The following is a 26,901-nucleotide window of genomic DNA, read 5'->3' as shown; positions in this document are numbered from 1 at the left end:
AAAAAAGTGTTTTGTTTTTATTTGTTTGTTAGCTTTAGATCAGCTATTTTTGCTAATTTGTGTGACGCTGTGGTCTGACAAAGTAGGGTTACTGGGAAAAAAACATACGAAAAGGTGGACATACAAGGTTTCTCCCTGACAGCGAGGATATTTTAGGAACATTCAAGTGTAGTTTAATATACCATGCCTATAGTGTTGGGAATTCATGTGAGATTGGCATTCAGTTGTTTGAGAGGGTTTGGCATAGGCTCTGTAGACAAGTGTGTTTATCTTGTGTGCAGGGCCGGCGCTTCCAGGGGTCTTCAATGTTTTTCAGGCCAAGGACCCTTTATCTTAGAGTGGGACAAAGCAGTGGCACTACATACTATTGTATGAAACTGTGTTTCATATTAACCTTTTTGTTGTAATAAGAGGCTTTCAAAGCTAGCTCATCATATTTATGTAGATGATTGTCTGTCTGTTGACAGTTGAGAGATTTGAGACTAGCTTGGAAGTATTCCACAGGGTTTTCTTTGAAGTGGCCATGGGTTGTCTCCAAGTGATGATGCAGCACTGATGGCTTCGTAGATTAGTTTGACAGCACTATCATCAGTGTTGTTTATTTGGGTACACCATTATCACACCTAGATTTTTAGGCCGCAAATCCAGTTTCAAGTGGTCTCCATGTATGTCAAGTCCGTGACGTAACCCAAGAAGCACTGTCTCTGGAACATACTGTTGGGCTGATGGAACATAAAGCCAACTCCATTTCAGCCAGCCACTCGGTACTCTGAAACAGAGTCATATATCAATGCGGATGCAACTTGGCATTGATCTTGCCGGGTTAGAGGAATCATTACATTTTCATGATGTTCTCCATTCGAGGGTATTGAACAGAACAAGAGGACAGAGAAGGCCATTTCAAATGCACATCCACTTGAAAAGCTGTACAATGAGCAGACACTAAGACAAGGCATCTGTACATGCGCGCATGCGTGTGTGTATCTTGAAAACTGTCTGGCCAATGATCCAAGGGATTGATGTGCAGAGTAGAAAGTCGGTCGAATCAGTGGTTGGCCAGAACCAAAAATCCACATATTTTCTCTGTCTGTCTGTGTCCCTGTTATGCCCAGATATGGAGATCACTGATGTCATTAATATGATGTCATAGTTCTGAAGTCATAGACTGGCTGTCAAATACTATGATAATGGGTAAGTATTGTGACAACGGGTACAATGGGTACTGCAGAACCGGAGAGACATGTGTTCCCAACAGGCATTGTTTGTTAAATTCATCACATGCACAACATCTAACCTGTTTTCATAAAGACTAATGGTGTATTTACTGTAAGACGGAACCTGTCAGGGAAGCTTGCAGTCGTTTCCTGTCAGGACGTGACTTCGAATCATTCAACCATCATCGCCTGGGCGTCTTATGCTTAACGCCGTAGGCTATACGATGGATGATGTTGTGTGTCAAAAATAGCAGATGTACAAGCTCACAACATGTTGCATCACACCGCGTCGTGATCTTGAATATCTGCTATTCTTGACACGCAGCACCATCGTATGAGGAAATGTAATTCCGGCTTTATTCTCTACATCTGTTTATGTCATTCTCTCAGAGAGCGAGTCTGGCATTCTGCAAGGAATGAACTGAATGGCTGTGAGATGAGATGAGACTCATGATTCAGCGGCGCTATTAGATTTGTGTGATAATGTTCAAATGAAATGAAATGAGATGAGATGAGATGAGATGAATGCTGCCTTCAGTTAGCCTGCAAATCACTGAGCTTTGATGTGAAAGATGAAAGAAATAACCTTTTCAGGGAAGGCTTTGGAAAACAAAGTCTTTCCATGCACGCTGATTCCCACCCGTCACCCCCACATTCATATTTGTTAAAAGTGACAACCAGACGCTTGGGTGGCACAGTGGTATAGTACATGCCCACGGTGGAGTCTATAGGGGTTCAAATCCACTGCGGTGCATGCGGCTTTGTCAAACGTCTATCTGTGTTTCTCAACCTTTTCTGGGCCAGTGCCCCCTATGTAATATCAGGTCCCTTACCACCACCCCCACCCCGCCACACACACACACACACACACACACAGACACACACACACCAGGTCCCTTACCGCCACCCCCCACACACACACACACACACACACACACACACGCGCGCGCGCGCGTGCACGCACACACACACACACACACAGACACAGTTAAAATGTAAGCTTTATTTGTATTGTGTATTATGTTGCTCATAGAAAACATCTCATCGATTTACATTAAACTGGACTGTCTGCAGGGCTGTCATGGTCAGTAAGTATCATGTCAGTATCATGTTCGCATCATGGTCAGTATCATAGTCTGTAGTATCATGTCACAAATTTACATTTGTGACATGATTTACATTTACAATCTAAGTATAAATGAGCGCCCTACTTGATCATACTACAACGTCACACAAAAGCATCAAAAGTGGCAGATCTGCAAGCTCGGAATGCGGCTCGCTTGAGCTTCTCGATCTGCTACTATTGCCGTTTTTGAATTCGAATTCTGACAAGTAATACATATGAGGTTTCCACCCGACAGAGATGATGTGCTTTTTCTTGTTCTTTTTTATCTCGCCAAGGCAGCACTTTACACTTTCCAAGACTCTGAGTGCTGCTGTGACATTCACTGCTTTCCTATTGACCCATGAAAAAAGGAGATATGAAGTTTGAAAAACCCCTTACAATGGAATTCAGCCGAGAAACGTCTCTAATGGATCGTGTTCACCCCGGAGTTCCGATGAACGCAATTGGCCGTGTGCGAGGATGGGAAGGCGCAGACGGCAGTGAGGGGCTTCCTCTGTTGCTGCACTATAGCGACTGCTACAGGTTGGTTGGGGTGCCTGTTCAGCAGAGAGCGGAACTGGGAAGGACGGTGTGTTCCTCCGCATGCATGCCTTATGTCTTCCTGGACTACAGACCAATAAGCCTGTTACAATAGGCTTGAATAGGTACAAATAGGTCATCACACCGCGTTGTGAGCTTGTAGATCGACCTCAAACACCTCAAAGATCCTTGGGGGTCACCGGACCCCACTTTGAGAACCACCTTAAGCACCAATGGACAAACTGTCTGGATGCTGCTGCTGTTCTTTGTTTCTCTGATTATAATGTTTTCTCATTATTTCCCTGTTGTTGTATATATGTTTATTGTCTCCGCCAGGCCGAAAGGCATGGCGAGAGAGTATGTTTCACCCTCTGTCCGTCCGTCCGTGTGTCCGTCCGTGTGTCCGTCCGTCCTGATGTCCGTCCGTTAGCAGCTAATCTCTGGCACCGTTGGCCCGGCCGCTGCGAAACTGTGCACACACACTCCCTGGATGCCAATTCAGAACCTCTGGCCCAAATTTTTCAGATTGGCCTGTTATAGCGCCACCAGGTGGTCGATATGTGCAAAACGCATTTATTGATACTACTCCTACAGATGTTGTCTTAACATCACACAAATCAGTACACAGTATCTCTATAGTCATGTGATCAACACAGATCTATCCGATTTTCCATATTCCATCCTGATTGCCTAAGATTGGCTTCCAAAGTTTGCAGGATTGGTCCGTTTTGAACAAAATGCCTGAAATCATGAACGCAGCTTGCGATTTCCGTGAAATTTCACACGCACATTTCTATTATGCAGAGGAAGAAATGCCACCCTTTTCACATTGGCCTGTTATAGCGCCACCAGCAGGTCTAATTTAGCAAAACACATTTTTGGAACAAAATGCCTCAAATCATGAATGCAGTGTCCGATTGCAGTGAAAAGCCCTTGAACAAATGGCACCCTTTTCACATTGGCCTATTATAGCGCCACCAGGAGGCCACAATAACGTACCTGACCTGGCGGAGACCTGTGTTCCGAGGACCACTTTTTCTAGTTATACTATTATTTCTGCTTGTCTGAGGAAACGCTTACTCATTTGATGCACATTATTAATATTTACTTATTATTATTATTACTACTACTACTACTACTACTACTACTACGACAGGAAGATATCAAGTATGGCTCCATATTAAAACAACATAATAATACATACTTTCCTAATGAAGATCACAATATGTCCACTTCTTACTTGAACAACCAGCTAGGGACTGGTTTTAGAAACAAAGACAATACCGCCATCTAGTGTCGTCTTTAGTTATTTAGTGATACATTTAAACTTGAGCTATTAGTTCTTTCTTCTTTCTTTCTGTCTAAATTAGGTTATGTTATATAGTTATCTATGAACCACTAGACACTATGGCTGGCTTCTCTTGTGGCATTAACTTCATTTTCTTGTACAAAAATGTTACATTTTTATCCTGCATGCAGACTCTTCCAAGTCTCTGAAGCGCAAGAGTTATGTGTGATTTGTAAACATTAAATACATTTTAATCAACCAGGACTGTGAACCTGGCTCAGAGTTCAGACAAAATCAGGGGAATACAAATAACTTAAAAACATGATCCATTGTAAATATAAAGACAACATGTTTATGAGTGAGTTTGTCTGTAGAATCAGTAGTGGATGTGTGGCTCTCAAAGTAGGGCCCAGGGACCCTCATGGTGCCTTTAGGGAAATGGACCTAACTGGTCTGTAACTCTGAGTGTACAAAATGAAACAGGTCCACTCTCAGAGTTACGGGAGTCTTTGAAATGAAATAAGTGTTAGAACTTCTGGTGTAAAGGTGTCGGATGATAGATGCAAACCAAGAGACAAACAAGCCTAAATATGAGAGAGGAGGACAATGAGAGACTCCGAAAGTAATGAAGACTGCTGTCACTATGTGAGTCAGGAGAGAGTATAGGAGTCATAGGACCCAAATGCAGGACAGACAGACCAAGACAGAGCAGCACAAGATAAACGAGGAAGGCACTAAGAAGTTTCACTGGTAAAAGCACAAGAAGATATTTACACGGAATCAAGAAGTCTAGAATAAACACTAAGAAATACTCAGAAGAAACTACATCCTATGTTAAAATTGGCTTAAGGGAGGACCGGACGGCAAGCCGGACGACTTCTGGCGTCACGCTCAGGCATGCCCATGTATGGGCATATACTTATGACATGGTATAAAAGGGACAAGGACTGTCAGATACCGAGATCTCCATATATGGGCATAAAAGGGACAAGGACTGACAGATACAGATATCGCCATATATGGGCATAAAAGGGACAAGGACTGACAGATACAGAGATCTCCATATATGTTCATAAAAGGGACAGCAACTAAGGCAAACAGGAAACAAAATAAAAGGTACACAAGTGTAAATTAAAACCTAACTATAAGTAAGAAACGAGGAAGACATTACTTCTAAATTAAAAGGAACACAAATGTATTGTAAAAACACTAAGTATAACTACGAAACAAGGAACACATCAAGAAAACACAGGGAGACAGAACATCATGACAACTGCTTTCAGGGCCTTGAGACCACCGGGCCAGGTGCACCAGATCAGAGCTTGTGAGCTTGTAGATTGGCTATTTTCACTACTTTTGTGCACTCTTGTATGATGAAGTAAGGCATTATTTTACAAAAAAACAAACATAAAAAGTTGAATTATGGAGATACATGGTTTCTGCAATATGCAAGGCAGGGCTCTAATCACAACACTAACCTTAATCCCAAGCCTAATCCTAAACTGAGGGAACATAGGGCTGAGGGAACATAGGCATGACCCTGTGTCTATGTGGTCTCCAGTTCGTGCATTCCCCTTTAACAGAAAGGAGTTCTGTTGTGCACGTTGCCACTTATATTGGCGCAGCGGCACTGACGTGGCACAAAGCTCGGCCAACCCAATGGGTTGGGTTGGCCGTTGCCTGCATCCCCCAAACACACAAAGATTTCAGTGCGTCCTCCGCAGACCCACAGATACAGACATTCCTGTTTTTTCTGTTCTAGACAACCGTTGGTCTGACGAAATTCACTCGGCATTGACTGCACACCCCTGGGTCATCTGCGACACACACGCAAAGTTTGAAGTAAACTGGGACAGACATACACACAGACACAGGTTTTTTTAATTTATAGATAAGATTATGTGAAAATGTAAAGTATGATCACATAATAGGACATCTAACCCTATTTCTGGCTAAATCTGATGACCTGGTAGATCAAAAAGAGGTGGTTGCCCGCCCCTGTTGTAAAGCATACAGGTCTTAAGATATATATTAGATATTATAATGCAGTCTGAAAAAAATATATATATCATTATTATATATACAAAGCTTATTGTCCCATGTCGCCTGAAGAAATGTGGGGGTCTGAGATCTTGAAGTGGTTTCGATCTACACAGGCTACGTGCGTCCAGTGCTGGAGTATGCAGTCCCAGTTTGGCAGTTCCTTTTACTGACAGCCAAACTAAAAGACTGGAGAAAGTTCAGAAACAGGCTTGCAAAATCAGACACGGCCGGAGGTTCTCGGGGTATACAGAGGCTCTCCGCACCCTCACATTGTGCACCCTAACAAAGAGGCACACTCAACTGTGTCTCCACTTTGCCAGGAAGCTGTTTAACTCTAAGTTCAGAAATTGGCTACCTCCCCCTCAGGAAAGAGATCTCTGGTCGCCAAACAAGGATCTCAAACACACTGGACATCCCAAGATGCAGAACTGAAAGATACAAGAAATCACCAATCTTATAATACCATGTGTGCAGACTTTTCAATTATAGTGGATTTTAGATTTTAGATGTGTGTTTTAGGTTATTAGATTTTTAGCTTAGACAAATGCAAATTTTAGATTCGGATCTTTGAATTACTGAGATTGAAGTTGTTAGTAAAATAATTCAGTGTTTTAATGGCACCTGTCTTTTTAAACCTGTGATGATGCTGAAAGATAAATAAACATCAAACATGAATTCAATAGTAAAATATTTATTCATGAAATCTATCAGTCAGGTTTTTGTGTTACAACACAAGAAACTACAAGGCAACTATCCCGAAATCCATACACCACATGTATTCCACAGGTTCTGTTGAGGACACACAGTGTCAATCAGTTATGTAATCTAACATGTACAAAATAGAACCAAAATGGACCCCTTACGGTTCCATTTGGTTCCATTTATTTTGTACACTCTGAGTTAAGGGGTCCATGGTCTAAAAAAAAGGCATACCAAACTGGGGGTCCTTGAAATTAAAAAAGTTTGAGGACCACTGGGCTACAGTGAGAGTTCTGGGAATCCCTTTTTGATTTCCTCTCATCAGCTGTCCCACCTCTCCAGAACAGGTAGGAACGGTAGGTCGGTGCTACCGAAATAGGTCCTGTCTCGGTGCTGGAACACGTCGCTGATGGCCCAGGTCAGACTGCCACTGGGGTCATGGTGTGTCCCCACCAGCTGACAGTCCAGTCCCAGCTCCAGAACCAGAGCGTAGTGCGGCAGCAGCGCGTTGTACCAGCCCAAAGGAATCACCTGGGAGACAATAATAGAGATTGTTAAAAAATAAGTGTTAAATAGCTCTATATTCTGATAGTAATAATTGAGTGCTTGTTCAGTAACAGGGGGTCTCCCTGTCTCTCCAGCTCTTTGGTGAAAATACAGGTGGGTCGCCAATTTCATCCAATCAGGAGAGAGTATACCTATTTATCAGATTCCAGCTTGGTTTTCCAGTTCCAAATTTGTCTGCTCTTTTTGTCATCACCTCCAATTTCACTTGTTTGTCCTGTATCCTAGAGTTCTCCTCCCCTTTTATGTAAGAATAAATCGCAGTATTGACAAGGCAGAAGCTAGACTCTATCTAGATAACAGAGGATCCCATTGAATAATTTACACACAGATGATGTCCTTTGGAGATTAAAGTAGATTAACACAAAAAACACTGAATTATTCAATTAAGTGGTTCTGTATATCTCTGCAATAACAATGATGATGATGATGATGATGATGATGATGATGATGTTGAAGACACTGACCTTAGCCAAGAAGCGTTTAACAGCTGGGTAGGGGGCGATCAAATCCAGGAAGGGAGGCATCAACTTGCGGAAGCGGGTGGTTGTTATGCCAACCAGGAAGGTCCCGCGGTTGCTAAGGCGGATGTTGTCGGGGTAACCGATCATGTTGTCCATGATGATCTCCTTGGTGCCAGCGCTGGGTCCCTTCAGCCAGTACCTGATGGTACAAAACACAATGGATAGGTCAGTGATTATCAACCGTTTTCATTTCAAGGACCCCCAGTTTACTTAGGCCACAGACACAGTTGTAAGCTTGTAGATCTGTTATCTCTGCATTTTTTATATTTGAAAATGTATGAAAATGTTTCAACTTGGAGACGATTATGACGATTATGCAAAATAATTGTGATTAGATGATTGTTTAATAATTGTGACACGCCTACATTTGATACGATCTCTGGGAACCCAAATCTACACTGTAAAATCCAGCTTGGATTAATGGAATTAACGTAGTATACGTTAGTTCCTATTTATTGGTATCACAATGAAAACATTTTTTTTAACATCTTTTATTTTTATATTAATGCAATATTATCAATAAACCATAGTGTTCTGCAAATGACTGTATGTGGGGGCCCATTTACAATACCCTCGCGGCTCACCAATGGTCCCCGGCCCACAGGTTGAGAATCACTGCGTTAGTGGGCATGTACCTGAGGATGCGTCCGATGCTGGTCTCAGCCAATAGGATGAAGTCTTCCTCAGGCGACAGTGCAATGCCGTTTGGCATGTAGAGAGAATCCAGCAGCACTTCGACACTTCCTGTTTCTGGGTCAAAGGTCAGCAGACGACCCAGGCTGTTCAGCTCTATCACCTATACAGGTCAGACGGTTCAAGGTCAAGGTTCACTTTATTTGTCTCCGGTAGGAGAAATTTGTCTTGGAGTCAAGAGCTTAAAAGCTGCAGTACAAAGACACAGATAAAACCCCTCAAAATGGTAGTCACAGACATGCATTCATCACAGTCATCTATTCTTATTACCTTACGATGCATGCCTCTCTGTCCATAAACATTGTGCAACAACACAATACAAATACAATAACTATATACAATACTAAATATGTCTCACAATGCAATACAAATACATTCAGTCTCATTTATAATTCGTTGTACGATGGTGTCCCGCTGCGAAAATAGCACATTCTGATCTGCTTTTCGCCGCGCGACACCGTCGTACGGCTGAGTATAAATGCTTGTTTTTCTAAGTCAGTGGGTCTCAAAGTGGGGCCTGGGGACTAAATGAGAAAACAGTTTAAGCCCCACTTAATTGTTCGGCTTTTCGAAAATAGCTGATCTACAAGCTCACAATGCGCTGTGAGCTTGTAGATCTGCTATTTTCGAAGAGTGTTGACAAATTATGACAAATCTTATCTTAAGGGGGTCCCCTGCCACAACAACTTTTCAACTGGGGGTCCGCAGCCAAATATAGCTTTGTATACAGAGCTATCCTGGGGCAGCTACCACTTACATAATAATCACATTACTCTTTCAACAACGTGGACATTACAATCTTAGATCACAGAACTATATCTCATATCATGTCCCCACCAGTGTTGCCAGATTTAGTGAGAGAAACGAGCGGACAGGTCTACAAAAACGAGCCCAAAAGAAGCAACTAGGTTGCATGATCACACACACACACACACACACACACACACACACACACACACACACACACACACACACACACACACACACACACACACACACACACACACACACACACACACAGGGGGTCCCCGGCAAAATGAGTTAATAATAGCATCAAAATGTAGTTTTACCACTTGAACCCTATACATTGGCTATTTGGAAATAGCCAATTTACAAGCTCACTTGTACACGTGTCACATCGTGAGCTTGTAGATCTTCCATTTTCAAAAAATCTTGGAAAGATCTTATTTGTGTATTCTTTTTTATTTGATTGTTTAAATGTTTTTAATGTGAATTTGTATACTGCCATCTTGACCAGGGCACACTTGAAAGGGAGATTGAAATCTCTAAGTGGTTTTACCCTGGTTAAATAAAGGATACATAACAAACAACAACAAACAAACAAAAGGTCGTACAAAGTCAAATGTCTGGGCCGCTGACATGAAAATGTTTGAGAACCTGTGTTCTGAGCAGACCAACCATTGATTAGGCGTCCGTGAGACTGTTTAAAGTCATGCTGGTTCTGCGTGAGGCAGTAATCATTGGGTGCTTAATTTGTACAAGAAGTACTCCTGTACGCATCCATCCATTAAAACAAATCAACAATGTAAGATCGAAGACTAATTACAGCCTGACAGAGGACTTGGCTTTGAGCGACGGTTCAACGATTAGCTTTTTGTTCTTTCCTTCCGTTACTGCAGCTTGTCAGCAGTGAAGTGCCAGTCAATGGATTTACAGGAGCGATAGGAGGTCTGATGAACTCGTCAAACAGAGGCAGCAGCCAGGGAGAGCTGGAGAAAGCTTGGGAAACAATGAAACATGCAGTTGCCAAGCAGCTCCAGACAAGCCTCATGAATAGATCCTGTGTGCATCTGTCTCCTCCTCCTTTCTGTCCTGAAGTCTCAAATTGAACATGGCAAAATAAGAGCCTTCCATCTGCACTGCCGCTGACCTAGCCTGGAAACCAGACGAATCTCCCAGTGCAAAAAAAAACAAGTCCCTCATAATATGGGGTCGTGGTATAAAAAAAGTTTGAGAACCCCTGGTATAGAGCCATGGGGGACCCCCCGGTCAACTAAGTATATAGGTTTCAAGTGGTTAACGCTGTTCAGTTGCTTGACCATGTTTATGAGGTACGTTTCGAGGTACTCGAAGGCACTTTACCTTCAAAAAATAAATGTATTTATTTGCGTTGAACACTAAAGAGGAAATATTGCAGAATTAACCCATTAAGACCTGGAACTGTGTCATTTTTAGATTTGAGCTAAAAAGCATTATTTTACACTTTGGGCTATTCAAAAATAGCAGATATACAAGCTCATAGCGCGGCACCGAGTGCCGCGTTACGAGCTTGTAGATCTGCTATTTTTGAAAAATCGTGAAAATGTGTGCAAATCTTTGAATATATATATTTTTTAAAGGGAACATTTTTAACTCAAATCTTTGCTTCTGGGGGGTCCCTGGAACAACATATTTTGATGGGGGTCTGTGGCCAAATACATATAATTATGGGGGTCCTTGACATGAAAAGGTTTGAGCACCACTGATATAGAAACATACGTTTTTCAGAAAACTGTTGAGATTTAGGAGACATGTAGAATCGGCTTCAGGTCTCAATGGGTTAACAGACATGGCACAGAACGCCACGAGGCATGAAGAGATGACATACTGTACAGTACTCACGAGTAACACCACTGCTGTGCCTTTGGCCTCACCTCCAGTTTGACGTGCCTGCGTCCCCAGCGACTAGAGGAGTCAGTGAAATAGATGATCCCCGTCTGAGCAGAGATCTCCAGGCCGTTCAGGAAGGCGAACGATATGCCCTCAGCACCTGCAAGAAAAAAAAGGTGCAAGGAGGGGGGGGTCAGTGTTGCTGGATTTTGCAAGAGAAATAAGCAACCACGTCTGCGAAAACAAGCCCAATAGAAGTGACTAGGCCACATTTACTAGGCACTTTAAACCTATGCATCGGCTATTTGAAAATAGCTGATCTATAAGCTCACAACGCGTCACGATGCGACGCGTTGTGAGCTTGTAGATCTGTTAATTTTATAAAAGAATATTGAAAAATAAAAAAAAGTTTAATATTTGTAATATTTTGGAAACATTTTAACTACATAAATCTTGTATGGGGGTCCCTGGCACAAAATATTTTCAGATGGGGGACAAATGCATATTAATTTGGGGGTCCTTGACATGAAAATGTCAGAGAGACAGTAGTTTAAACAATAATTGAATTTTGTTTTGAAGCAAGCCCAAATAAGCAACTACACATTAAAAACAAGCCCAAAAAAATGCAACGCGCATCTACCAATATTTACAAAATGAGAAAAAACAAGCCCTGTGTGTGTGTGTGTGTGTGTGTGTGTGTGCGTGCGTGCGTGCGTGCGTGCGTGCGTGCGTGCGTGCGTGCGCACGTGTGTGTGCAACATACAATTTACGATATATGCAACACTATACACCCTCAAGACAAAGTTAAAAAAAAAGAGAATGCACAGCGAGCATGTTTGTCTAATGTCTTTGTCATGTTTGTCATGTATGTCTCCTTGGGTTGAGAAATTTAAGCAGAACACTTAGTCGGAAAATGGGTTGTCCATTGAACCAGTTTATTTCAATTCGAACATGGCAAACCGCTGCATATCAAACACGGCGCCCTGTTTCTTACCAAAACATCATGTTATATACAAGAACATTAGGTACAAACAGAACCTCCTTCTTTTCCTGTCGGTCAATCACAAGCAAGCTTTTTTAGAACAAAGGCCAGCCCTTTGTCACGCACATAATGAAAACGCCCATCTGCCTTTTCCACAGAAGATCTTAACACATGACATTATCCCCTTAAACCCTATTTATTAAACTGCTTTTGCATAAACTTGTGTTATGACATTATCATATAACATTATTATTAGCTTCAGAATAAACCCAAACATTTTCATATCCGACGTTGTAAGAATGATTTAGACAATAAAGATTATTTAAAAGAAACATGACAAGGAAGGCCGTGTCCCCCACTGAGAGGGGACACCATAATCACTCACAGATCTAAGAAGAATATGATTAGGTCTTATACAACTAACAGGTTTCTCCCTCAGCTATATTTTACTGATAGGCCTACTCATCCATATTTACCTATACAATAAGTTATAATAATAACAGTATAAATTCCATCTTTGTTTACCTTACTTTACTAGATGTCTTGGGAAGAGAAAGCGAGAGAGAATTAGCAGCTGCATAAACTTCAGCCAACCCTCTGCATAAAGACAATAGTACTGTAGTCGGCCCTCTGGTAAACAAAAGGTTCGGCTCAGAGCACCATATGAGACTGTTGTTGGTTCACACCTAAACAGGGTGAAGTGTTCTGCTTTATTTCTCAACCCAAGGAGACATGTACATCGACACTTTTACAGCTGTATTGCCTCAAAATATACGACAGCGTCCAATCCGTCCATAGCATACTGAACTGCTTGTTTCCAAGCAATTCGTCTCACAGCTACTAAGCAAGAGATGATTAGAATAAATTGTGCTCAAGCTGTATTTCAGAGAAACGCAGAAGACTTTGTTAATGGCACTTAAGGCTTACAACAAATATTGAAAATGTCTGTTAAGTTGTCACAGCACCAACGGGGGGAAAAACACACACACACACGTGCGTGCGCGCACGCACGCACGCGCGCACGCACGCACGCACGCACGCACGCACGCACGCACGCACGCACGCACGCACGCACGCACGCACGCACACACACACACACACACACACACACACACACACACACACCTTCTGAATTAGCCAGCAGAAGTGTCTTTTGTCCGGTTTTGGGGTCAACACTGTGTAGTCCAAAGTAGGCGTCTGCTACTATCAGCTGACCATGTCTGTCCATCCTCACTCCATGAGGACGACCACACAGAGGCTCATAGTCTGTACTGCTACCTAGAGAGACAGACAGACAGACAGACAGACAGACAGACAGACAGACAGACAGACAGACAGACAGACAGACAGACAGACAGACAGACAGACAGACAGACAGACAGACAAATGGCACATCATAATTACAGTTAATGGAATGCACTAATTTCTGGTAAAAACGTCAAGATTGACAAGATGGCTGCCAGTTCCTCAATGTTGGATCCGGTTCCTCCAGTTCCGGATCCCAACCCTAATCCTCCCCAGTAAATCCAACCCAGCCAGTGGTGGAAAAAGTACTACAATTTTTTACTTAAGTAAAAGTATCAATACTGCAACGTAGAAATACTCTGTTACAAGTAGAAGTCCAGGATTCAAAATGTACTTGGGTAAAAGTACAAAAGTATTGGTATAAAAATGTACTTAAAGTAACAAAAGTAGAAAGTACTCATTATGAAATGTCCCATTTCACAAGTTTTCAAATTCAAGCTCACAACGTGTTGCATCGCGACGCATTATGAGCTTGTAGATCTTCTATCTTCAAATGGCCGAAATGTATATAGGGCTGAAGTGGTTAATGTATGTTTTGTAATAATAATCAAAATCTACAAAGTAACTAGTAACTCAAGTTTTCAAATAATTGTAGTGAAGTAAAGGTATAATATTTGTCTCTGAGATGTAGTGGAGTAGAAGTAAAAGTACAGACAATTAGAAATACTTGAGTAAATGTACTTAGTTACTTTACACCACTGAACCCAGCACATACCACACTCTGCTAGATCCTGGCCCATCTGGGTGATAAGAGTAAGGCTGTCATCTCCACCGATCCTCCACAGTTTACCATCTACTGTCCCTGTGTACACGTTACCTGACAGACACACACACACACACACACACACACACACACACACACACACACACACACACACACACACACACACACACACACACACACACACACACACACACACACACACACACACACACACACACACACAATCTCATCAGATAGAGATACACTGCAAAAGACTTGGTGTTCATTTTTTCTCTGAGATTGTACAAATGTAACCAAATGGACCCGTCCACCGCGAGATTCACACGGACCACACCTCTGTACTCAATGTGTTCATTGAAGGAACATTATGTTCAGTAAATGTATGGAATATCAGCCATTCAGCTATTATCCAGGCGGAACTTACAAAGTGCAACGTCAGCCAACAGCAGGGTAAGTGGTGGAGGAGTTAGACTGTGCTCCAAAGTAACCAGAATAGCAAGCAGACATCAAACCTACACTATAGCAAGCATCTCTATCGTGGGTCTTCAACAGGGGGTCCGGGACCCCTAGGGGGTCCTCAGGGGGCCGCCAATTCTTTGTGTCATAGGAACTTTTTATTTTGACGTTAACCACTTGAACCCTAGCATCTCTATTCTGAGGGTAAAGCTCAATATAGCCGATCTACAAGCTAATGCTCGGCAAATGGTTCGGTGAAGACTAGAGGGAAAAAATAGCAGACCATGCAAGTACAGAGCCAAAGGTCATGTTTACTAAGTATTGAGGGTTTAAGTGGTTAAATGTCTGAAAATACACATTTAAGTGTATCCAAGTCCAACATATTAATAGAAAAGATCATGTTCAAACAAACAAGCTGTCAATTCTATGAATCCATCTATGAAATCTATGAAAAGATTTAATCTGCAACACAATTTTATACAACATGTAAAAAACGTTGAAGACCCCTGATCTATATAACATACTTCACATCTGGCTACAAGTACACAACACAGCTAGCACACGCGCACACCCACACGCACACGCACACGCGCACACACACACACACACACACACACACACACACACACACACACACACACACACACACACACACACACACACTATGGCGCTCGATCCGTGCCACGTCAAACCTTGACGCGTCACATGAACGCGTGATTTTTGTATTGCTCTGCACTGTACCGTGTGAACTTGTTATTATTTTCCCATTGACTCACAATGGGTACGCGACGCGATGGGACGTGCATGCGTGCACGCGTACCCTTCCCCCGTGCCCTACGCGGGTTACACGTTAACACTTAGTTTATGCGTTTTTAGCGAACGCACGCATCAACGCATGCATTTTTTTTTGGGTCACGCGACTACAGGAGGCAGGCAATGAGGGCTGCACAAAATCACACGTGAATATTGTTGATGCACAGCACCGTGCGTGCGTGTGTGTGCATGACAGATGACTGTCAAATAAACCGTCATGGTGATTATAGCGTGTGTGTGTGTGCAGTGTTATCAAAATAGACCGTCACACGTGATTGTTGTTGTTTCACAGCACCGTACGTGCGTGTGACACGTTCTATATAAAGTAGCTACACTTTAATACGAATAATAAAGATCATCTCTCATCATAGGCCTACCTCATGAATGAGTTTGTGCGCAGATCCAGGCTCCATTAAAGGCTTGCATTTATTCTATGATGCTTTTTGTCCCCATATAGAAGCTAATAACTGTATTCATCTTTAAAACTCGTGTGAAACTTTCATCAGAAGTCCATCATTTGGGGTTTATTGGTCAGTCAAAGAGACAAGGGCCACATGGGCAGACCATGAAGTGCTGTGGGCATATAACTGTCATTGCGCACGGCGGCCTCTCCAGCACCTCAGGTTGACACAATTATAAATAATTATAGCCTATAATAAAAAGCTATGCAGATGGATGGATCATGGATGCTCTATTGATAATCAAAATGCGGGAGAACTTGCGACCAGCGGTGTCCACAATCTCCACATTATCCCCCCTCATATAAACTTGGGTGCAAAATATGGCATAACTGACCGGTGATTAGCCTACCAAGTCCGATCCAATTCAAACATGTCTGCGACTGCAACTTAATTTGGTTCATAAAAACACAGTCTAGGGGAATTATGAAAATGTACTTAAAGTACCAAAAGTAGGCTAGAAGTAGGCTACCCATTTCACAAGTTTTCAAATAAAATATAAAATCAGCAGATCTACAAGCGGAGGGTCACTGGACATGAACGCGGCTCCTGCCCGCAACAAAACAAAAGACGGGGGGAGAGAGAGAGGGGGGGAGAGAGAGAGAAAGATAGAGAGAGAGAGTGGCAGCGGTGGCCTAGTGGTTAGAGGGGCGGCCTTGATACCGGAAGGTCCCTAGTTCGATTCCCCAATTCATCACATCAATCATGAATCACCGCTGAATAGCCCTTGAGCAAGGCTTCCATGCAGGGTCCGGCTGGAAACAAGCTTCGTGCTTAGTCCGACACCCTGGGTAAACAACAAACTTGCTTTGCTTAGAGAGAGAGAGAGAGAGAGAGAGAGAGAGAGAGAGAGGATAGAGAGAGAGAGAGAGAGAGAGAGGAGAGAGAGAGAGAGAGAGAGAGAGAGAAGAGAGGAGAGAGAGAGAGAGGAGATGAGAGAGAGAGAGAGAGAGAGAGAGAGAGAGAGAGAGAGAGAGAGAGAGAGAGAGAGAGAGAGAGAGAGAGAGAGAAGAGAGAGAGAGAGAGAGAGAGAGAGAGAGAGAGAGAGAGAGATGAGAGGAGAGAGAGAGAGAGAGAGAGAGAGAGAGAGAGAGAGAGAGAGAGAGAGAGAGAGAGAGAGATGAGAGAGAGAGAGAGAGAGAGAGAGAGAGAGAGAGAGAGAGAGAGTCACGGCCCTCTCAATCAATCAATCTCGAAAGCAGTCCAAGTTCATGTTCAGTTCAATACCATTGCTGTTGCAAATTCCAAGCCATATTGAAGTATAGGATAATCCACAATGAAATGATCGTCCCGTGGTGATTGATCACAGAGTAATATTGTGGCTTTTCCAACAAACTAAAGCCACAGTTTTTGATCAGGGGGCAGACTGGCAGGGGATGTATGTATAGTCTCGTGTCTCGCTTTGTTTAGGCTATACAATTAATCGCAGAAATCCAAGAAGTTGCATCAATCACTCCACAATGCGTCGAATCGCCATGCATTGTGAGCTTGTAGATCGGCTATTTTCAAATGGCCGAAATGTGTATAGGGCTGAAGTTAGCCCTGAAACATGACTGTCATACCATGACAGTCATGGTGCCATGTCCCCCCAGTTTATAGCGGTGTTCGATTTTTTTTTTACATTGCCAACTCTCACATGTACACAAACGTTCAGATTTCAAATATAAAGTGCTTACCCCTGAGCCACGGATGTTACAGGGCGATCCGGACCGCGATAAGTACCCGTATCTCCCGTATTGTTAAATAAAAAGCATTTTATCCCATCGCCAGCCTTTTCCTTTTTTTTTGGTAATGTATCAGAGTGCAATACACCTCCCAACCATTAGTGTCGCATGGTTGAAAGTATCGGAGAAAAATTGGAGAAAATGGCTGGCGATCAGATTAAAATTTTTATTGAACAATACGGGAGATACGGCTACTTATCGCGGTCTGGATCGCCTTGTAACATCCATGGCTCGGGGTTAAGCCCTTTATGTTTCAAATCTGAACGTTTATGTTCATGTGAGAGTTGGCAATGTAACAACAATCGAACACCGCTATAAACCAGGGGGACATGGCACCATGACGCTTGCGTCATGAGAACCATGGCGAGGGCTGAAGTGTGTTTAGTGATAATAACCAATTACCAAGATATAACAAGTAGGCTACTAACTAAAGTTTTCAAATAATTATAGTGGAATAGGCTAAAAAGTACAATATTTGCCTCTAAGATGTAGTGGAGTAGGAGTAAAAGTATTGAAAATTGGAAATAATCTAGTAAAGTAAAATTACCTCAAGATTGTACTTAAGTAGGCCTACAGTACTTGAGTAAATGTACTTAGTTAGTTACTTTACACCACTGCGAGAGAGAGGGGCTCGAGTCGCAAAGCGAGTTAATTCAGCCAAAATCTGTCACTTGCGTTTCAAATTGTATTCTTTGATCGGCTGGTGAGTGATATAACTTAACTGTCACAACTTGGTGTTTATAAACATACTTGTGTGTGGATTACGGAGAAATTTGAATGAAGTCTTGATCGGGGAGGCTCTATATACGCACTTATGGATATCTTTATGTCAGTCCGTGCAACGTACGGTTCGCGGCCCCGGCCGGAGCGGCTTGGAGCGGCAGCCGGTCATTGAGTAAATGTAGGCTACTTTATACTTTACAGGAGGAGGAGTACTTCCAATTTTCAATACTTCTACTTCTACTCCACTACTTCTCAGAGGCAAATATTATACTTTTACTGCACTATAATTATTTATTATATATATAATTATTGTTTACAAAACTCACATTAACCACTTCACACCCCATATGATATACAAGATTTGTATTTGTGAAATGGGACATTCTGCATAATGAATATTAGCCTACTTTCTACTTTTGGTACTTTAAGTACATTTTGGTGCTCCGTGGCGGGACGGGTTATGAAAAAAACCTGACCCGCGCATCACTGCCCCCCAGAGGTGTCCCCGGACCCCACTTTGAGCACCAATGCGCTCATCTTCAACAGGAGTTGGATGGGATGAATACATAATGAATACATAAACGCATTTTGATTGGTCAAAGGTCTAGCAGTCACCAGCGAATTTCCGCAAAATATGACTGCTGTCCGAATAAATAAAAGACGCATTTTCGAATTAATGAGGCCATAACATAACATAAATAATGGGAACAAACGATACCGAACAAACTTCAGTAATATTGCTCTGGCGGAGCTGCAGCTGATATAGATATAGAATGGCCACTCCGGTTGGGTCTCAGAAGTGTGTGAGTGATAAACGTAAATTATATAATTAATTTGGCCTGCAATTATCTAATGCTGCCAGAGAGAACCACAATGTTCTCTATTTCTCGCAAAAGTCTAGAAAGACATGTGTCCATGGCACGTCAGTGCGCCCCAGCCATGATTTTTTATTGTATAATAGAAGGCATGGGCATTTTAGCATTTTTGGTTGTGCATGTTATAGTGCCCTTGATATCAAAACGTTTCCCCGTTAGTGGTGCGTAAAAGTGTGGTTCTTTTCGGTGAAATGACATTGTGCGCATCGGGCGCATCTGCTTTCGGGGATTTGAGTCAAAAATGATGATTCTGGCATTTTAGGGATGAGATCTGATTTGACAACTGTTTGTCTTATATTAGGAGGATGTTTGTAGACAACTCTGGGCATGTCCTTGAAAGTAGTGGCCAATTTTGGGTCGCTACTGAGGATATACCAATGTTCCTTTATTGTGCGTTCAAACTCCTTACCGGGCTGAATATTGTACAATGCATAAGGGAGCGTTACATGGGGAGGCGTCCCGTTCGGACTGTAGGGTATAGTCCGAACGAGTCTGTTTGGTCTGGAGTCACCTGAATACAGGAAAATTAACTAGAGAGTTCACAGAATAAATACAATTTTGAATTAGAGCAATCTCTTGAGAAATGACATGGTGTCGGGGAACTGAGGCAAGAGGAGGCATCATAACATACACCGGACCCGACATTGGTATCATAGGCCTACTGTAGGCATAGGCCTATAGCTTTGTATTGCCTTGAAATAAAATATTATTTGACAGACATGGCTATAGCCTACATGTTACTGATTATTTGGAATGTTATATTATTGCAACCGCTGCAATATTGATTGTAATGGATGCATAAAACTCAATGGAGGGAAAGGGCGCGCACAGTGCACCATGCGTAATGGAGCGAGGGAGGGAGTGCTATGACATATAACAACGGTAATAACAACGGTTATAACAACGGACTAATGTTAAAGTCCGTTGTTACTCACGCCATAATCCTCTCAGGAGCATTGCATGTAAAATCCAAGACATATACAGTCAATATAGTCTAATAGGCTGCTTTTAAATCTACAATAAAATGACAACGGATTGTCCCCTCTCCTGCTTGTCGTTCCGTGATGATTTTTACTTTTTTCTCACCATCATGCACTCTTATAATATCAACCATTAAGCACAGTCAGCTGGCTGGTGTCAATTATCTTTCTATACTCAATGACAGCTGCATGGAGGAGACTCAGGAGAGTAGACCTCAAAACAATAAAATAACCAAATAAATATCCTAGGCTAAATTTCGTATACCGGGCAATTATATCAATGAGAGAGCGAGAACGAGAGAGAGAGAGAGAAACGGAGCGAACGGAACCATTCAACACCATACAGGTTCGGTTTAGCTCAGGATAGACAATTCATATTTTTTTCCTGCCCTTTGATAGGCTATACTGAGAGAACATTAAATTACAACTAGATAGATACAGTGAGTGTGTCCAATCCTACTACAACAGCACTACAAGGGACATTCATTCCAATATAAAATAAAGTTGCAGCGGGGATATCATTAGGCTATACATTAGAGGCAGCTGCGCATCATTGTTAAAGTAACACATTTAACATTCGACCCATGAACTTCGACGCTGACGGCCCCAACGGAGGTTGCACCCTCCGTTTTTTAAAAAGAATCCTGCAAGGATGACAGACCCTGCATTCAACCCGTGTGTGCACCGTGCGCTACTCTGCGCAGAAAGAGGGTTCTCGTCACAGTGAATGAGTTACAGCATGTTTCAAAGCTTTTTCATAATAATACAAGAACAACGTGACATTCGGCATAATGAGTAGCCTATACGTTCTACTTAAGTATATTTTGATGCCAATACTTTTGCCATAAATGAGCGTGCCTTCTTTCATAGACTGTAAGTGTTGCGCTCTCTCTCTCTCTCTCTCTCTCTCTCTCTCCCCATTTATTATAATGACCATGAGCGGTCCGGTGTTTATGTATTATTATTTATTATCATAATGACCATGTGCGAATGCGCAGTGACGTCATCGTACCTTCATGAGAAATGTGACAAGTATTATAGGCTAGTTTTACCGTGTCTGGTACCAATACAAAAAAATAAACTGGTCTGAAATAGATAAATATATAGCTTACAATGGCGAAACAATATTATTTATTATTATTAGGCTATTTAGTTAATTTAATGCGGGGTATTTAGAAACAAATATTAATAGATAGATCTAAATTGTATCAATGCCACTAACCTGGATACATGGATGTGATAATAATTTTATATTTTTTAGGCTACACGATCACACAACGCGATGCAGCACATATATCAGGCCTCAGGCGTTCACATGATGCGGTGCAGCACACCACAATAATCACGCCTGCTTTCTGCGCTGAACGCACGCACACACGCACGCACGCACGCATAAAAAAAAACCAAGTCACATTACACGACACGTTCACACGCTGATGCAACACGTCACGCTTGCTTTCGTGTAGTGTATGCGCAGAACGCACGCACACACGCACGCACGCACGCATTAAAAAAAATCACGCGTTCATGTGACGCGTCAAGGTTTGACGTGGCACGGATCGAGCGCCATACACACACACACACACACACACACACACACACACACACACACACACACACACGCGTGCGCGTTGCAGACTTGCCCTCCTGGTCAGCAGTGAAGGATTCTGGGCCATGTAGTTTCCCAGTGAACATCCTGTGGCCCCCCTGCAGTCTGGTGTTGGCTGCCAGCAGGCCCTCAAGAGGTGGAGGAGGTCCGGGCAGACTGGAGATTAATGGATAATAAGTAGTTAGAGCAGTGTTTCCCAAACACTGGGTTGGGACCCATTTGTGGGTCGCAGACACATCTTTATGGTTCGCGGGTATTGGGTAAACATATTTTTTCCCACTATTTTTAGGTTCCGGCGATACATCAAATTTGTCTTTTGGGTCTCGAGCCAAAACGTTTGGGAACCACTGAATTATAGGATTAAAGGCTTGGTGTACAGTAGATACCCTCCAACTGCAACTGTTAACTGCATATTTGATTTTGTATATATCCCAAATACAGTGAAATTCTTAGTTTTTGTTACCTTGATATTGTAGCAACAAGTCAAGTCTGTGCGTGCGTGCGTGCGTGTGTGTGTGCGTGCGTGCATGCATGTTTATTTGTAGACCGTATTGATCACACAGGGGAAATTCAGTTTCAGCTTCACCCGGCCTGATGGCTGCTCAGATGGTCATGATGACCGCTCTGGGTAGAGAGCTGTGTGTGTGTGTGTGTGTGTGTGTGTGTGTGTGTGTGTGTGTGTGTGTGTGTGTGTGTGTGTGTGTGTGTGTGTGTGTGTGTGTGTGTGTGTGTGTGTGTGTGTGTGTGCGTGCACGTGGGAAGTTACATACACGTGAGGCTTAGGATCTATAGGAGAAGGCAGCAGATAGACTCCCACTGAGAGTGCTAATACAGCCACCAACACTGTTCTTCTCATCGCTAACCTGAAAGAGGAGGGGAACAACACACACACACACACACACACACACACACACACACACACACACACACACACACACACACACACACACACACACACACACACACACACACACACACACACACACACACACACACACACACACACACACACACACACACACACACACACACACACACACATCTTATTAAATCCATAGATATGCACTCACTGAAAGGATAAGCAGTACATAGGTAAATAGCACTGCTTCTACTAAAGCCCACTGTCTCAGTAATAAGTCATCCATTTGTCACACAATTAGGAGTCCACCTGTGAACTTTGGCATCCATATAATTGGAGGGAGGGAGGGGGACACAAGCAGACAGATGTCTTATCTGTAAACAGATGTCTTTTCCTGTTCATATTTTATACTTTCAAAAATTGGCACACATTGTCATGAATAGCAAGATAATAACATGTATCAGGTTGTGAGCTTATAGATTTTCAATTTTTGCTATTTCATTTTTCATTTACTTGACATTATCATCACAATATTAATTAATGTATTTGTTCACTTTAAAATATAACTGCAATTTGTCAGCCTACTATGCTCAGCCCAGTGTGAGGGCTGTAAGACAGTTTTAAAACTATTTTATTTAAAATATTTATATTTAACATTAAAGTGAGTCTCCGTAGAGACCGTCAAAAATTGCCTTTGCCGACTATATTTCAAGTCGTCATCGGCGGGGTATTGGGTAAAGTTTTCAACTAGCAATAATCTCGCCTCGGATAAACCTCATAGGCTAAGATACTGCCGCTGCGCAAGAATGCTTTAACGAGCGTTGAGACGAGGTATTATAGTGGAGGACGTTGTCACCTCACTGACGGTTTAATATCAAACACAGTATTAGGTCTAGGCTTACACTACTGTATGATTACTTTATTGTTATATATAGTGTTCACTCTGTCCTTGGTTATATACATGGGTGTAAGTCCACGACGTCTTTTATTCAAGAAGTTGCTGCCGTTTTCTATGTAACATGCCGCGGTGCATCATGGAATGCAAATTATCTCATTGTCAATTGCATTGCGTCAACTTGTGCTCAACGCTAGCAGCGAAAGGACGGAGAAAATGCTTCCATCGACAATTTTCAAAACAATTTAGTATATTTTAAACAAATTAAGAGTCTCCGTAGAGACCGTCAAAAATTGCCTTTGCCGACTATATTTCAAGTCGTCATCGGCGGGGTATTGGGTAAAGTTTTCAACTAGCAATAATCTCGCCTCGGATAAACCTCATAGGCTAAGATACTGCCGCTGCGCAAGAATACTTTATCAGTTCAAAACCGAGGTATTCTACTGGAAGAGGTTGTCACCTCAGTGACGGTTTTAAAAAAAACACAGTATAGGTTTAGGCACTACTGTATGATTACTTTATTATAATATATTTGTTCACTCTGTCCTTACTTATAGCCAAGAGTATAATTTAATAGTCCACAGCGTCTTTTATTCAACAAGTTTCTGAGATTTTCTATGTAATATGCCGCGGTGCATCATGGTATGCAAATTATCCTATTGATACGTTAATTTCCCAAAGCAGGGTTGCCATGTCCGCTCATTATAAGCGACTTTGGGCTTATTGTTCTGTAAAGTTGCTTGTTAGAAAAGTTAGTTGGTTCTCAAATATTTTCATGAAAAGGAGTATTTGTGTAGTTAGAATATTCCAAATATTTCACATTAAATTTCAAGATTAAAAAAATAGCAGATCTACAAGCTCACAACATGGCGCTTGAAGGTATGCTATTTTCAAATAGCCGATGCCGCTGCGATGCTTCAAGTGCTCATATGGCTCATAGTCGCTTCTTTTGGGCTTGTTTTCCTAGACCTGGTTGCTTATTTCTCTCACAACATGGCAACAATGAACAAGTTACAACATTACAACGAACAACTGCATTCGAACCAAGCTGTACACATGCCGTCACTGCACTGAGGATAATCATTTAGCCTTGGATCAAGACTATCATAGATGTATTTGATCGATTTTACATTTGCATAATGATGGTATTGGGCTTTCCCCACGCAATTGTCACTGGATATCCACCCGTAAAGTCCGTATTTCTCCGAACATTTACACATGCAAAATATAAGGTGCTTTACCTTGTAGCCCCGGATGTTAACTCGGTATTCGGAGTCTTTGTGCACTGTATTAGTCCGTATTCTTAAATATATGTGTTTTAATCCTGTCTATGTCGGATTCTGTCGGAAGTTCCCTGTATTCCTCAATGAGCGGTAGTGACGGAGCGCATCAGGTGAAAGCCGGTATTACACTCAATGTAAACAGAACGTTAAAGGACAACTTTGTTTTTTTACAACCAAGGTTGATGTTTTAGCTTGTAATTAAAGTAAATAAAAGATGAGTATTAAAATCTTTTAATTTACTGCTTTCTATAGTTTTAGCAATTTTCGCGATCTTTTTTACAGTGGGCGGGGGCATTCTGTCCGGTGGCTAAATATGTCTTTTTTTTACAAAATAACCCGGTGTTTTCTTTATTATTATTTACAGTAGTTCTAGCCCCCAATAACTCACATCTGGCCATCAAAGACCACAGGACCTTTTTTATTGTGTAAAAAATGCATATTTAGCCACCGGACAGAATGCCCCCGCCCACTGTAAAAAATATCGCAAAAATTGCTAAAACAGAAAGCAGTAGATGAAAAAAATAACACTCATCTTTTATTTACTTTAATTACAAGCTAAAATATAAACCTTGGTTGTAAAAAAACAAAGTTGTGGGGGGGGGGGGGGGGGGGGGCGGATGTCCAGTGATAATAGACCAATTATTTGTTTACTAACATTGAGCCTGGACGCACAGGTGATTGTTTCACGCAATCAATTCCCAACCTGTTTCGGGGTGCACTGGTTTCAGCACACCCCAACCCCCTCTTGTGTGTGTTGGCTAGTGAGACGCGTCCTAACGAGACCTGATATAATGGGTTTCGTTGTCTATGGTTTCGTTTGTATGACGTCGTCTGTTAAGGGGTCTATGGTGGGGGTAAAGCCCAAGACTATCATAGATATGCAAATGTCAAAATCATGATACATTGATTGCTTTTTTTCCCGTGCGTTATCTGTACCGTACGTTTTCACGTGTTGAAAACAACTCATCATAACAACACTGAAGCTCCGTGTGGGTGCGTGCGTGCGTGCGTGCGTGCCTGTCTGTCTGTCTGTCTGTCTGTCTGTCTGTCTGTCTGTGTGTGTGTGTGTGTGTGTGTGTGTGTGTGTCATAACTTACATTGTTGAAGCAGTGCAGTGTAGCTGTAACTGTCTACGTTACGTTGGTGTGATGATGATGAGCTACTTGTATCCTACAGTTTTTACACTCCCAACTTTCTGTCGCAGCAGCTCATGTAACCTCGTGGGAGTGCTGAATGAGGAGCGTGCGCGCGCGCGTGTGCGTGCGACTGTGCGTTAAAGTTCAACGTGACCGCAGACAGACAGCAAGAAGAAAAGAGAGAGAGAGTGCTGTGCATAGATATAACTCTCTGTGTGTGTGTGTGTGTGTGTGTGTGTGTGTGTGTGTGTGTGTGTGTGTGTGTGTGTGTGTGTGTGTGTGTGTGTGTGTTTGGGTGTGTGTTTGCGCACGCGTGTGTGTGTGTGTGTGTGAGGATTGAGGTCATACAGAGGTCAGTGCATAATGTATGGGAGGGGGAGGGGCCTTATAACTCGATGGGAGGGGCACAGAAACACTCTTATGCATAGATATGCTCTTATGTGCTTACATAACCAGTGGTGTAAGATGTACTTCAAATCGAAGTAGCAATACACTGTAGATAATTATAACCTACTCTGTTACAAGTACAGAATACAGGACAAAGTCCTGCATTCAAAGTTTGTTTTAAAAGTAAATAACAGCATTGCCATCAAAATGATGGTAACATCAAAAGTAGCCTTCTGAAACTAAAAATAGAATGTCCCATTTATTTCACAAGGTTTCATGTCATTAGTCTTTCAAAATTGTTCAAAATGTGTCAAAAAACCTTTCAAAAATAGCAAATCTACAAGCTCACAACACGAACAAAACAACTGGTAGATAAGACCTTTCAAAACAAGAACACAAATTAACACAAACC

The 26,901-nt window shown here is 42.2% G+C and overlaps 1 protein-coding gene across 1 annotated transcript; it reads right to left on the bottom strand.

Moving 5' to 3' along the window:
- Positions 1 to 7,024: 7,024 nt before the first annotated feature.
- LOC311040317 (adipocyte plasma membrane-associated protein) lies at positions 7,025 to 26,149 on the bottom strand. The gene is made up of 9 exons (XM_084050523.1): positions 26,064 to 26,149; positions 22,700 to 22,792; positions 21,964 to 22,085; positions 14,279 to 14,384; positions 13,388 to 13,536; positions 11,325 to 11,440; positions 8,613 to 8,773; positions 7,921 to 8,116; positions 7,025 to 7,420 (listed from the first exon to the last, which is right to left on the bottom strand). Coding segments are annotated over exons 1-9 (1,155 nt in total). The 5' UTR covers positions 26,066 to 26,149; the 3' UTR covers positions 7,025 to 7,210.
- Positions 26,150 to 26,901: the final 752 nt, after the last annotated feature.

The sequence above is a fragment of the Gymnoscopelus microlampas genome, assembly GCF_963454915.1.
Source record: "Gymnoscopelus microlampas genome assembly, chromosome: 23".
NCBI classification, from domain to species: domain Eukaryota; kingdom Metazoa; phylum Chordata; class Actinopteri; order Myctophiformes; family Myctophidae; genus Gymnoscopelus; species Gymnoscopelus microlampas.
Note: the sequence above shows the minus strand (reverse complement) of the source record. Positions and strands in the feature narration are given on the sequence as shown.